The sequence below is a fragment of the Buteo buteo genome, chromosome 11, assembly GCF_964188355.1.
Source record: "Buteo buteo chromosome 11, bButBut1.hap1.1, whole genome shotgun sequence".
NCBI lineage: Eukaryota > Metazoa > Chordata > Aves > Accipitriformes > Accipitridae > Buteo > Buteo buteo.
This window is the reverse complement of record NC_134181.1, coordinates 12,454,320-12,469,375: the sequence shown is the minus strand read 5'-3', so window position 1 is coordinate 12,469,375 and position 15,056 is coordinate 12,454,320. Positions and strand designations below refer to the sequence as shown.

The window sequence follows — 15,056 nt, the reverse complement described above, 5'->3', positions numbered from 1 at the left end:
AATAAGTGTCTAATTGGCCCAATTATACCTCCTGTTCCCAAGTCCTCCTACATAATTACAGTTTTAGTGAAAGAATGCGTATTTTTAGCAAAGTAGCTAAGCAGCATCTCATTCAAATTCCTTCTGAACTCTGGGATGAGTGTTATATAAATTGGATGATTTATGGCTTTTTAGATTATCAGGTGGGTCGTCTTAGTCTTCTTCCTGTGACATTTCACTTTGCAAGCCAGCAATCCTTATTATCTAAAGAAAGCAAGTTTGGAATAGGTTTCACCATAACAACCTCCATAGTAAATACTGATGAAAAGTAATCAGTTAGTCATTAGCATTGTCATTATCTCTCTTAACTGCTCCCTTTTGCCCTTGGAATATTCACTGACTTAAACAACAAGAAACCCTTAAATAAATCTTTGTTCTGTTAGCTTTTGGGGGGGACTGTTAAGCTTTTCAGAATCAATTTCAATCCTTATTTCTCTCATCCAAATTTGATTTATGTATTCTTCGTCTTCAGTAAAGTTTGAAATGTTTTCCCCCCATAGTCTGTTGGATGTTGACATTCACTTTTCCTTTTTCCTTCAGTGGTTCTCTTTTAATTCAAACTTCTAAAATGCCATTAGTGGCATCCACAGCACATCTAACGATTTTAATTTCTGATACAGATTTCCCACCCTTTTTTTTATTTAGTTGTAAGTTGCCTTTCCAAACTTAATTTAAATTCCCAGGGCCTTTCCTTCTCCTGTAATCATAGGTGTTATTTAATGGCTTGGCTGTTACAAATTGAACTGTTCCACGATGCTTCTTTATCTTGTTCCTTTTCTTAAAGCTTGGTTTCTCAAGAAATAATTTAAAACATTAACATTCATCCTATGGTTCAGGGAACTGAAATGGTTCACTTGTAAGGTAGATAGAATGCACAAACAGTCATATTTGGTGGCAACTTTTAGTTTCCCATTGATCTTAAGATACAAACTGATCTTAATTAATAAAGTTCTGTAAACCTCCAGTGAGATGTGCATCTGAGAAAAGCTGTTCTTCTCAGGCTCACCACAACAGGTAATTCTGCTCCTTCTGGTCATCTGGCAGAGGCTGCAAATCTTGAACTCTGAAACTGTGTATTCATACTGCAATGATAGCCACCTATCCCTCATAAGAAGGGCAGATATGCTTATGTCTTGCAAATTATCCATGAGCTGGACCAGATCAGTTGCCAGCTAGGAGGAAATAATATGTTTCAACATCCAAGACTTCTTTTGTTCATTCTATCTTCAGTTTGTTTTATTTTGTTTTCATTATAGTTCTGGCCAGGAATAATGGATGAACTGTCAGAGCTGAGAGAATTCTATGACCCAGACACTGTGGAGCTGATGAACTGGATTAAGTAAGAGGATTTTTTCTCTATTTAAGTTAAATGCTATTTGTGTAGATCTAATGTTCCTAGTTATAGTGTTCTCCTTATTTGTCACAGCTCATCAGCGAACTCTGGTGACCCATGGAGATAGTTAAGGATGTATGGGCTATCAAGAGGTTAGCATATTAACGGCTGTAGAGAACAGCTATATGCAGAGTCCCCCAGACTGCTCTGCTCTGGTTCAGTATCATGCTGCTGTACTGCCTGTGCATCAGGGAACCAGTTGACTCCATTTGCTCTTATAAGTACACATAGTTTTTCCAGCCAAAAGAGGTAAACTTGGAGGTGCCAAGCTTCTTCCACCATATTATAGCTGCTTCTTTACATTAATAGACCTCTGCAGTGAAATAATTTTATTCTTATTTCTGCCCCCTCCCCCCCCAACCTGGTGTCCTTCTTTTTTCAACTTTATAATTTTAAAAAGCTTGGATGTACAGTTGTAGGGCTGGAAAATCTGTACTCCACAGTCTGTTTCTTGAACTTTAAAATAATCTCAATTGTTTATACTTATTATTAAAATTAATCCCAACATGTGTTCTAAACTGTAAACAAAATATTTGTAATTGAACTTGAACTTGCCACGGCTAAGCATAGGTGCAAAGTCTCTTTCAGGAATATGAGTTAACCATTTGAACCCTACCTCATCATGTCTGCTTTCTCACAGAGCATAGGAAGGTATTTTTTAGGTGGAAACAGTTTGGAATACTGCATGTAGAAGATCCTGAGAGAAAGGGCCAGGTAGGATGTTCTCTGGAAGACTGTAAATTTAAGGGATATGTTCTCTATTAACATACAGTAACCACTAAAAAGTTTCAGTTAAGTTCTGAACAGAGATATTCCTGGGACTTGTATTTATTTGGAACTCTGACAAAGTAGGGTTTTTGTTTGTTTTTTTAAATCAGTTTCATGTTCTGGAGGAAAACATTCTGAAAGTAAATCTGAATTTACTACATTTAACATTGAACTATTTGAAGTATTTCCTTGGAGCCCTGTATTGTGTTTTCATGTGCAATGAACTTCAGTGAAACCAGTCATCCAGCCTATTCTACCCAAAGCAACATATTTACACTCCGTAATGTTGTATTTCTTTAATCCATAAACTAGAAGGAGTAATTTATAAGTAAGATATATCACAAGCCTTCAATGACTTATTTTGAAAGCAGGCCGTGTTTTTTTCCATCATTTAGAATCTTTGCAGCCATATTGACACATTTTTGTGACTAATGTTCACCAGCTAGTTCCATTTAGCACTACTGTTTTATTAAAAGATGGTAAATGTCTGATAGTTCAGGTCTCCTGTGTACAATATATGGAGTTATATAGAGATTTATACATAAAATATGCATGTGGAGTTACTCCCAACCATGAACTGGATTTGACTGGATCCGATGAGAATAATTTTTCATATGTTCTTAGTGCTGAGAATGCTAAACTGGTGCTTGTCCTCTTTGCATTTTAAGTCATGACTGACAATTACAGAGGGAGATTTTCTACTTAAAATTTATTGTGTTTAGAAATATTATTCCTGTAAAGAAGAGTTAATTATCTATGCTTTAAATACAAGTCAACAAAATTTATGGTAAGTTTCTCAAAGTGGGACAGATTTTGTTAAGTTTTGAAAAACATTTTACTATACTAACACTTGATAGTTCTGCTGTAGTTAATGATCTGTCAAGGTTGGTGTCAGGAACTAATCATTCATTATTAAAACTCAGTATGAGAAGCTCTAATTTGTCATGTATAGCAGTGAATTAGGAATAACTCATCTGTCTTGCAGTCTCTCCACAACAAGAAAACCCTTCAATCTGCTTAGATCTAAATGCATATTAACTTGTCCAAATATGCAAACTGAATAATAGCCAACTATTAGTCTGTCCACTGTGAAGTGTCTGCAGATGTATTTTTTACTCTTCCCCTTACTAAAATTACCATAGCGTTTTCAGGAAGATATACTGGTTTATATCTTTACAATAAAGTTACTGCATATTATTGGACTGCGTCTATTGCAGAGCGCAATTTTTTATGTAATGGTCTTGCATATCCCAGTCTCTTGCTTTTTCCTACCCACCACCTCATTTTCGTAGCTTCTTTTAAAAAAAAAGAAAGTCAAGAAGGTCCTGCCAGTGACCCAGGGATAGTTCACAGCTGTGTTCCCAGATGGGAGGTATGTTAAAATTCTTAGTTTTGGTCTTTCTCCCTAAGACAACAGGAACAACATGCTCATTTGTGAGATGGGGAAGAATATCAGTAGAATGAGCAAATCAGTAGCGTGAACTTCCCTACTCTGTTTACTTCTGGTAAGTGTTTAAGAAGCAGTGTCTTCTGCCTTTAAAGGGGAAACCTGTCTAGAATTGTGGCATATTTCATAAGCAGTTACCAAAAATCATTTAAAAACTTCTTAGCAATCTCGGACAACAGCCAAAACAGTGGAAAAGTTAATTGAGACTGAGATTTGGCAGAGCATAGTTGTATGTCAACTGTATTTGAATCAGGTGTGGAGGACAAGCAGGCAAATTTTTAAGTTAGTGGAAACCTCACAAATTTCCAAAAAGCTCCTAAGGTTACAAAAATGGAATACCCATGTTTCAATGGTGGTTCTTTCATTTAGTAATTTATATTAATGGCTGTATTTTAATTCCAAGCCAGCTATAAATTTTAACTCTTCACTCTTACTTACATGCCTGATTTTCAAGGATAATCGCACTGAAATCAACACATCTTCCAGACTTTAAAGGCACTATTACACTTTTTTTTTTTTTTAGTTATTGTTCTTAAATTCTTGGGCTTATCCTTTGTCATTGACTGATTTGTCAGTAAAATTCAGGCATGAACTCGATAGTGCCTGAGAACTAGGTTTATACCAACTGTGTAGGTGTACTCCTTTATGTGACCAAAATATGCATGCATAAAATTGAGGCTGGGACTAACAAAAACGCATCTTGTTGCTCTTTATTTGTGGCTGTCGTTTTCTATTTTTGCAATTTTCAGTCTTTCCAAACCAGAGGGAAAAAAAAGAACCATGACAGTTTGTCTGAATCTACTTTATTGCCTGTCATTTGCAGCTAAACCTGTAATATTTTCATATAGCATTCTGCAAATAAAAAGACTTTCTTTTAAAGAAAAAAAATTAACATGGCATATTTGAAAACCCTTTTTCAGAATCTCCTTTTCTCAAACCTCTTTGCTTTGAAGATTCATATCACACCCAGGCACTAGTAAAGGAACAATCAGATTTTTCAAGATTTTATGGCTTTGAAAGCCAACTACAGAGTTCAGCTCTGGAGGACTTTTAATAGAAATAGCCATTTTATTTCTAATGTTGTAAGCTATAATGGCAGCATTAGCCATTTCTGTAGGGCTTCCTTAAAACCAACTCACAGTAATTCTTTAGCAGCTTAAGAGAAAGAATCACTACCACTTTTAGAGTCTGTGCAAGTAGTTCCTGTAAAACCCTTTTATTTTTAATGAGTTATTCTTTAGTATTTATATAATTCTCTAAATTCTTAAGTGTAGGTAAAGAAAAGCTTCGTACAATGTATTATAATGCTTAGTTTACCCATTAGATCAGCTGTAATTAACTTGTTGAAAGCTTAGAGCTTCAAAAATAAATGAGATTATTTGTTCAAAATGCCATCAGGTCTGCTTGGAATGACATTTAAATTATATAATGTAAATCAGTTTGACCTGTAAGTCCTTGTCATTATTTAGTGACATTTTGTACAGAATAAATTGTTTGCAGGTTGGGCAGTGTGGTATGGAGCTTGGCAGAAAGCTATAAAAACAAATTATCCTTTCATTTTATACATCATTTGTTCAGACATTTGTAAAAATTGCTCCGTTTTTCTATAATAGAGAAGTGTCATTCAGTGGTTGGAAGCACATTAGCTGCCTTGGATACAGACCACAGCAGCTAGTGTCTGACTCAGGTAGGAGCATTAGAGAAAGACACTTGCATGAAATGTAGAAATCAGCCTGTACCTGAAAAATATTAGTGAATTGTCCTATCTCCCTCTAGTGGCTGTTTCAGAAGATAAACGCTCAGTAGCGGCCACCACCTGAAGTTCTTTAAGATGTAATTGAGGAGGGCAGACATTGCATGAAGCTCAGTGTCACCTCCCACCTTCCAAGTGTCTGTCCACCGCAGTGGACCAGTGCCAGGTTTGTGTTCTTGACATGGCCAGTAAAGCATGGGAAGAGAGTGCCTCCAGTAGCACTGGTAGTGGCACATGTTGGGAACCGTCTGAGCTGGCCCCAGTAAAATACGGACAGTGACGTGTCTTGAGGCATATAATTTTCTAGGACTTCAAACATGTAATCTGAGTCTCAGGGAAACATCGACCTTCACCTGGAATACCGGATTTTGAACTCCATCCGGGACCAAGGCACATAAGCCAGTTTTTTCAAAAGCAAGGGAGAGTCACTAGATTGCTTTTAAGGTATAGGAGGAGGAGGAAGTGCTGGCAAAACTCCTAATACCTGCTAAATAAAGAATGCACTCAGCTATATTTCACCCCTTCTGGGCAAGAGTGAATGCTTTTAGAAAGGGGAGGAATCGAACCCTTCATCTTCTACATTTCTGACAAGGATTCTTGCCAGCAAGTTGTGGGGAAAGGACACTATCACCATTTCCTCTGGCTTTCTTTTTTTTAAGAGAAGATGCGGCAGGCTGTTTCTTGGGAATGGTTTCTTTTGTTGTTGTTGTTTTCTTGTGGTTTTGCCTTTGGTACTTGTTGGGGTTTTTTTTTAAGAAAGCTTGATTCTGCAAGTTTGCATTATATTGGGCTGTTTAGGAATGGGAGGTGCAGGATTGCCTGGATACGGCCAAGTCAGGAGATAAGTACTGCAGAGCGTTACAAAATTTGAACTAATCTTGAACAAACACGGAAACAGACTTCTCACACTAAAAGTTTCCTGTCCCAGGCATAAACACAGAAACATGGTTGAAGGTGCTTTGAGAATCATCATTTTCATGTAGGTGTCTTAAGTTCTACCAAGTGCCTCTGTGAATCTAGTCCATGTTCTTTTCAGCTTGTCCTAAAGAATTCTACTTCCTTACAGATTGAGGGATAAGTCCTAGCTGACAGCCTGTCAGGGCCATTACATTTGCATTAATACTAAGATTAAAATTAAATACTAAGATGAATTCATTTCTTTTAATGAAACATTTACTTCATGACACTTGTGGCTTTGAATATTTTAAGTAAAAAAAGGAATTTTTAAAGGAGATTAAATATTTTCAGACTTTAAAATGAAACTGGTTTTACAAACTGCTGAAAAACTAGTCTATCAGTAAAGTTAAACTGGCCTATTAAAAATACTATCTCTGTCCTTCCTAGATGAGATTAATTTACTCGTGCAAGAATTTTTAGGAAGGGTTTGTAATTATTAATTCATTTGCTAAGCATAATCTCTTGAAAGGCAATAGTAAAATTTAATACTTGTCTCTTAACATTTTCAAGCCAATCACAGAGCTTAGAGAAGACTGAATATATAGCTGCAGTTTCAAAAGGCTCCCTAAAGTGCACCCCAAAGTGTCACAGTTACGTGACTACTATAGGTGCCATACGTGCATGTATGTGGATGTTAGGCAACTATTTATATTCCTTTCTAATTTCATTTTACTTGATTTAATGTATGCTTCTTTGTGTTGTTTTAGTCTTCATAGAACTTTTCATGGTTATATGCCTACTAAGCACTAGAAAACACTTAAGCATACTGTGACCATTTTTAATTAGCCTAATTATAGTAGTCTCTGTTGCCTGGCATTTTTACTTTATCTTTTTTCTATGCCCTTCTGATGTATCTTTACATATATTTTAGATTGTAAACTTGTTGGGGGGAAGGAGAGCAGAAATGATTTTTTTTATTACGGGCATTTAAACAATCCTGAGAAACCAAGACTGTTATTTAGATAACAATTCTAGATATTGGCTTTGAATTTCAGATGAGATCACAGTATCAGTTATTGACAGCATTTCTATCTGACATCTTCTGCATCCAACCCACCCCACCCCTTGCAACTGGGGTGACTTTTTTTGTAATTTCTTCCCCACAGTTGTCATAATGGGAGGGCTAATGTCTCACATAACAAAGTTTTCATTCCAAGTGAATGGTGAATGCCAGGACAGTAGAAGTTTTAGCATTCAGATTACATAATCCATTTTATGTGGAATACCTTATATATCAGACACAAATCTAAGTCACAATAAGTTTCTTGAGATGTTAAAAGAATTAGGATATAGAAATTTACAAATATTCAGAGGCTATATGAACCCAAGAAATATATGAAATATGGAAGTAGTTTTAAATTTTAAGGATCAAGTTTTCCCTAAATTTCCTCATAGTGCATAGTAAATTTTTTATTTGCAGTTAGAGAGTATTATCGTGATTTATCCGCTTCATATTTGAAGAAAACACAGTTGCTTGAACAGTTTGCTCCCTGAATAGAGGAGAGGCAGAAAAATATTTTTTCAGTCTTTTTTTTCCTTCTGATCTGTAAACAAGCAATGCAAAAATGCCCCTACAAGACTTCCTCAGACTGATCAACATTTGTTTAGGTCAAACACTCCAAACACAGCAGTGTTTGCTGGGAGCATGCAGCTGTTAGCAGGAGTCAAACTGTGCACTGGACGGACCTTAACTAATCATCCCCATTATGAGGATAAGAATCTGAGAGAGAGAACAAAACAGGTAAGAGTATTCTGATTGTTCAAGCTAATTCTTATCCATATCAGTGGCTCCATTCCAGAAAACACATGCTGTCTCTAATGGCATATTGCAAGTGACATCATGTACTTTACTCATTGAACTAATTTATTTTCAGATACAGTTCCAGAATGTAACTTCTGTGAAACTCATAATACTTTGGGCATCTGCTAACTTACTTCTGGCAGCTGGTGTATATCTGAATAACTGTACCTAGCTACTCAAGCTAGTTCTGAGTGAACTGGTTTGGGAACTGTTGGCATTAACAAATTCTGCTGCCCAGTTGGGCCGTTAAACCCACATGGAGCATTTCCTGATTTGCCTGATACTCCCTTCAGTTCCCAGACTAGCACATAACATTTTATATAGAAACCACCTTACGAAACTCCACACAAAGCTGGGGAGATTGTTTTAAACTATTCTTCCCTATAATTCAGACATTCTGAAAGTCTTACAGGCATCTACCAAGGCCTTTCTGCAGACAGCAGCACCATCATCCAGTGTTTATGTGGTCAGCAGCAGTACTATTGTGTATCATAGTGGCTGTAACATAGAAAGTTTAAGTGGCTACTGAATAAAACTTTTTTTTTTTTTTAATATTTAATTCAAGTCACATGGATTATCAATGTCAATTCTTTCTCTGGTTCAAGATAAAGAAATCATGAAAGAGCAAACAAAGAAATAATGGTAATGTTGTGTCTTACAGCTTAGTTTCCTTCTTCTATAGATTTATCAGATCTATGCCAAGAGATCTCCTGAAGATGTTTATAGAATACTGCGATCCTTTGGCACAGACTATGTGATCCTAGAAGACAGTATTTGTTACGAAAGAAGACACAGTAGAGGCTGTCGGTTACGTGACTTACTTGATATAGCTAATGGCCATGTAAGTATTATATACAAGATTTATAAAGAAAACACATTTTGCTTAACTTCTTTTTGAAATACAATTACGATCTGAAGTAGCTTGGGTTATTTCCGCTTCATCATGAGTGTGGAAAGTAAAATCTAATGGAGCCTTTAGACATTCTCAAAATCGCCATATGGAACACTGCTTCCTTTTAACAATATTTGATAATTAAAAAAGGAAGAATTCAGCCTGGGCAAAATAAGTAATCACTTTCTGATGAGCTTCAGGTTAGCAGTACACAAATAGCATTTCCTTTCAGAGTGCAAATCACTTCATAGCTTCAATTCCCTCAGGACCAGTGCATTACTCCATTGTGTCAGGGGAGTTTTCAAGCATTTCTGGGGCTAACATGGAACCATAGCAGACCACATAATGCAAAGCAGATTATGTACCTCTGACAAATCAGCTTTATCCATAATAGAGACGATACTATAAATCTTATTGGTTTAATGTTATTTTCTTCCTCCCACTTGTTTCATACAGTCACTGTTAACAAATCTGGCCAGGCTGACCCTCTGAATGTATTGTCAAGGTTGTTTTTAGCTTCTGTTATTGCCTGTAACTGTGAACTGGCTAAAGATATTTCACAAATTGTTCAATTTCATTACAGATCATGGATGGTTTGGGAGAGAATGAACCTGATTTGAAACCTTCGTTATATCCTCGCTTCTGTGAGGAAATTAAAAAAAACCTACCGCCTTATACTATACACTTCACTAGAGTGTTTCAGAACAAAACATTCCATGTTTACAAACTTGCTAAGCATAAATAGCGTTTCCAACCATGGCTTCAAATTCAGTATTTCAATGCTAGGACCCACATTAGAAAATGCAGAAGAAGTTTACAAATGTTACATTTATAAGACATTTTACATTGATGTTTTCTTGTTTAATTACTGTGATTCTTATTTTTTTAGACAATTTACTTTTGATAACATTCTTGATGTTGCCAAAATTTTCATAGATTCATAAATAAATGCTAGCAGGGACCATTTTGATTATGAAGTCTGACATTCTGAATACCTAGGATATAGCTGTTTTCCAGTTCTAACTGATTGGAAGACAGACAAAATGAGCCGCCTGCATGACCACTGCAGAATAGCTAGCCTATGAAGTTCTGCTCAGCAGTTTGGATTTTTACTATAAAATGATAGAAATTCAGTGAAAGCGGGCCACACTACTCCTATACTGAGTATGCATTATCTTTGTGAATCCTGAAAATAGTCACAAAAAATTAAGTTTTGTCTTACAATCTGATCCTCTTTGACAGATCCTTGTGCTCTTTCAGTGCCTCTTTTTTTAATTCTTTGGGAATGTAGGCAGATATGAGTTTCCAAGCTTGTGAGTGTGGTTGCAGAACCAGTGAGCGCAGAATCAGCAAATAAGGTTGAGGACTAAAACTTCAATCATTGTCCAGCATTTTTAGTGAAACATAAGCATACTGGTTTATAACGCTAAGCATTTAATGATGGAGTGTTATGTATTTCTAATCAGAATAGAAGTTGGAGCATGCTTTGATACATGTTGCATGTTTGTATCCTCATAAATCACTCAGAACAAACAAAAAACTAAATTTCTCAGCTTGGATTCTCACAACACTATTTTCTATATTTGCTTTCTGAACTACAGGGGAACCTTTTTCTCCCCATGTGAATTCCAGTAGGATACCAAAATTGAACACTGCCAACCTTACAAAAAAAAGAATTCATCTCTAAAATCAGCAGGAAACTTAGGTATTTAAAATACATTCAGGTATTAGAGCTTTGTTTTACGTTATTTCAGACACTGAGCTATATATTTTAGCACAAAATCATTGTGTCCTTGCTCTTTATCCTAAAAAATAGACTACACTTATCTTAAATTGACTTGGAATATTAGGTGAAGACAGGCCTCAATCCTGAGAATTTTGTGATTTGTTTGTACCCTTTGTCTTTTTACCGGCTAGAACTTTGTGAATTGTACTGACTTTCTAAATGCTATGTAGATAACACATGACCTTTGCTGTGTTTTAGTGCTGCTTTGGTTTTATATTGAAATTAGAGATTAAATCTGATTGAAAGTCTAACAGTACTCTCCAACTTTAATTAGACATCCACTAGGATCATTTGTTTCTTATGAAAAAACAGAATTGTAATAATCAAGTGCCTCTAGGCCAATGTTGAATTAACATTTGAACACCTATAAGAGTGTTTGTGGCCTGTGCAAATAACTCAGTTATAATAATTACCACTGCAATTAATTTCTAATGATGGGAAACTTAAAGTGCTACTGATAGCAAACTCCACATTTAATTTAATCAAGATGTGTAATGAGATTAGCTTTCACAACTGAGCTGTGTTTCAATTCCAAACGATTGAAATGTTTTCCCTTTTCAGTTGTACTAAGGTAAATTACTGAAGAGATGGAGATGGTTATGTCACATGCTCAAACAATTTTATGTTCAGTAAATACTCATTAAACAATGTTCAACATCTTTCTGCACTTTCACGCTAACACAAAAGGAAAGTGTGCTTTAATCAGACTGTATTTAAATCAAACATTGACAGTAGCTAGGTTGTTAAACTGAGCAACTGAAACTCCTGAGTAATTTCTAGCCTGTATCCCTTAATGAGGTTGGAGACCACTGCAGTTTAACATAATACAATAATAAAACATTTTAATCAGTATTAAAACTTTAATTAGGCCTGTAATGATGCACGCCTGTTCTTGCTGAAAGCATGGGTCAGTGAATTCCTCAATGAGTGCCTTACAGTAATTGAAAACAAGCACACGTAAGGTAAAGTAGGTCTAGGCTGTATTGTCTTATTTTAAAATGTGGTTGTATCTTTCTTTAAAGGTGGAGTAACTTTCCTCTGATTCAAATGAGAGATTTCAAAATCCAGTGGTACCCTATGATTTTCAGAATTTACTTGTAGGTAACAGCTGAAACTAAAAAGTCCTGACTGTAACAGTAATTATTTTTAAATAGCCTTTCTTCAAAAATACAGTCTCTAATGTTGCCAAAGGAGAAATTTAACCTTTTCATAGAAACTACCAAGTGCAAATTTTTTTGTTTTGTTTGGGTTTCTTTTAGAACAGACTAGACCCCCCAAGCTACCCTTGGTCTTGGGAAGCATAAAAAGCAATGGCTGTTACAATCCAGAGCTACCACAGTAACATAGTTTCTTCTTGCAACACAAACCTCCCCCAAAGCAGCACACCAGAAAGTTGAAGTATTAGATAAAAAGTATTTTGGAGATTGCTTAACTCTTGCAGTTCACAGTCTTTAAAGCCTAGGTAGCTTGTGACACTTTCAAACCATTCCAGCAGTTCCTGTATCAGAAAGATTTAATACTTGAGGGAAGGGCGTATTTCGGTGACTATGTAGTACAGCGTTCAGAAGACCCATCTCCTTAAAATAGAAAATGCCAAGGAACAAAATCGCTTACCAGCTCAGAGGAAAGCAACACACACATCAAGACAGCACTTGAAGAGCGAGCAGCTGCTTCGCTGTCCCTCATTGAAAGGCTTGCCTGCCAGAGCAAAGCATGCTGGGGAAGGCTGGAGCAGCGGTGAGTAGTCAGTGCTGGCGGAGGTATGGGGCTGTGGGTCGGTCTGGTGGTGAAAAGGGCTACGTTTCCTCTTGCTGGAGGTGGCGTGTAAGAGTCTGAGACTTCTAGGAGGCAGGTGGTGGTTTAGTTGTCTGATAGTTATTTTCTCTACTTTCTGTGTCTTGCTGTGATCTGTATTCACTGCATTTAAAATGTGCAGTTCTTTTTAAAAAAACTTTACCTGTTCCTAAACTACATCATCCTGATGCACCTTATTTCCAAATGGTTGCTGTGGCATCACTGTTTCATTGTATGAAGTACAATCCATGCCCAGGAAAACCCTCGTGGCAATGCATTTACCGAAGTCTTATAAATAATTAGCAGTGGGAATAGCACCAGACTAGCAATGGGAATGGCACCATCGTGACCTCTTGTGTATGTTACCTGTTGCCCACAAGGACTTTTAAGCGGCGCGTTATCAGTGGAATTGAGGTGTGAATTACTTTTTTTAGATGGCAGAGACAAAATGTTATCAAGGAGCCAGAATGTTTTTAGGGGAGAAAAGCCTTTGAGATCCTTAAGTGTATTTTCATTTCTTGTTTCAATGTTCTGCCGGTGAGATCTAACATAGTTATTTTATAATACATTGTTGTAAGGAGATGTAATGACTATTGTATACTAAATAAATCGTGTAATTTGAAAATCAGTCTTTTGGCTGCTTTTACTTCAGGATGGATTGAGAAAGGTGCAGCTAGGGAATCAGCTTTGTTTCAGTCCCTATGGACGAAAGCAAAGTATTTTTCAGCAGAAAGTTTTGACTTTTCTCAAGCCTGTCACATTGCATGTATCACTGACTTCTTGAATCATCTTTGTGTTTTAACACCTTGCTGACTTCTTTTCTCTGTTACAAGTTAAAGTTCTATCAGCCATGATTTTTACCAGTCATCACCCAATACATTTCAACTTTAGCAAGGTCAGTAGGCTGAGGCAGTTACTCCATTTAAGTAAATATAATTTACTTTGACCAATAGGGATCTGCTTGTTTCCACACTGTAGCTCAAGCTTTAGTATTCTTTCTTACCCGATGAAAAGAAGTGTGCATTCTTTGGGAGAGAAAAATTACATGTATCAAGTGCTTTATTTGAATTAGTATGTCGTGATATAGGTAAACTTTTAAAAGTCTAGGCATTCTTGCGGCAGGGAGAAGCAGGATGTGCAGAGCTATACATATAACTGTCCAGCATGTCTTTTTCTCATTTGTGGTGCCTGAGTGCAGTCACATCTTTGCATGTGTAGTAATACTCTTAAAGTGAGGTTTGGGGGAGTTTTGTCACCATGTTAATTAGGTACGGACAGGACTTCTGTAAGATTAATTAATGGAATGTGATCATAACGTGGTATGCTTGCATAGAGGGGATTCTGGGTTCCAGAGAACCAGGTTTCTCAAAACCTCGCTCACCAACAGTTACCAGTAGTGCGATGCAAGCTAGTTATTTAAATCCCCAGGAGATGGCCATGGTTTTTAGCATTTCTGTAATTAAGAAAATGCTCAACTTTCTTCTGCTTGCCTAATCCTGCTCTTTTCACAGCCATGGTTTCCCTTCTAAACCTGCTGGTACTAGCTGGTAGGTCAGACCTAAGGACAATCGGCTTTCGTATGGCTTGGCTACATGTTATATACTTGGAATGTTATGTTAAAAGGGGGAAAACACAAAGATTAATGTAGTTGACAGGCAGACAGATTAAATACTAATATCCACATGATTATTTAAATTTCAGACCTTTACAAATATTTTATACTAAATAAAATGTTCTTACTACATGTTTAAAGTCTGTAAAGAACGTGGAAGAAGATTAATAAAAGTACCAGATTATGGAAAATCCCACTACCTAGGGACCCAATGATTTTTTTAATTCAATTTTTTTTTCTTCCCTCCTCACCCATTGAAAAGCTTTCTGTTGTCAAGCCAGCTGTTCCTGGTCTTGAGCCATGTCAGTGCTATACTGTGATAAGCTTTTTTGTAGAGGTACTGAAATATTTGTATGTATCTGTAAATGCAGAACGAATGACGATATGATTTCAGAAATTGCACAGTAATTAAAAGAGCAGCATACAAATTAAAACAGATAAATTAAGTGAACTAATTAGTAATCCCTAGAAGGAGGAAAAGTAGATTTTAGGGGCATGACAGCTGCAAATGAGTATGTCCTATTACTGAGAGTGTATCTACCCAAGTTCCTATAGCAATTTTAAAATGTTTTCTGACCTTTTGTTTTATACTGTATATTCTGTAAAATGTATGGCTAACTGCAATTACACAAGCAGCTCTGGGATTGTGGTTGTTGTTATTATTTATGTTTGTTTACAAATTGGCACCATAGCTGTAATACAGGAGGAAGCAGTTGTAGAGCAGCAGCTTCAGGTTGGCTTACAAATCACCTGTTCAGGAATAGTAGTTAATAGGAGACCTCTCAACCTCAGCAGCTCTGCAGCTGTGCCTGCG

At 36.5% G+C, this 15,056-nt stretch overlaps 1 protein-coding gene across 10 annotated transcripts in view; it reads left to right on the top strand.

Moving 5' to 3' along the window:
• DPY19L3 (dpy-19 like C-mannosyltransferase 3) overlaps positions 1-15,056 on the top strand; it is a 59,892-nt gene that overhangs the window by 26,768 nt on the left and 18,068 nt on the right. For 2 of the 10 annotated variants that reach the window (XM_075040108.1, XM_075040109.1), the window contains 4 exons: positions 1,296-1,378; positions 7,966-8,098; positions 8,841-8,999; positions 9,634-15,054. In XM_075040108.1, coding sequence (XP_074896209.1) covers positions 1,296-1,378; positions 7,966-8,098; positions 8,841-8,999; positions 9,634-9,795 — 537 coding nt within the window. In that variant the 3' untranslated portion in view covers positions 9,796-15,054. The other 8 variants (XR_012652192.1, XR_012652195.1, XR_012652193.1 and 5 more) reach the window with 8 other exon arrangements.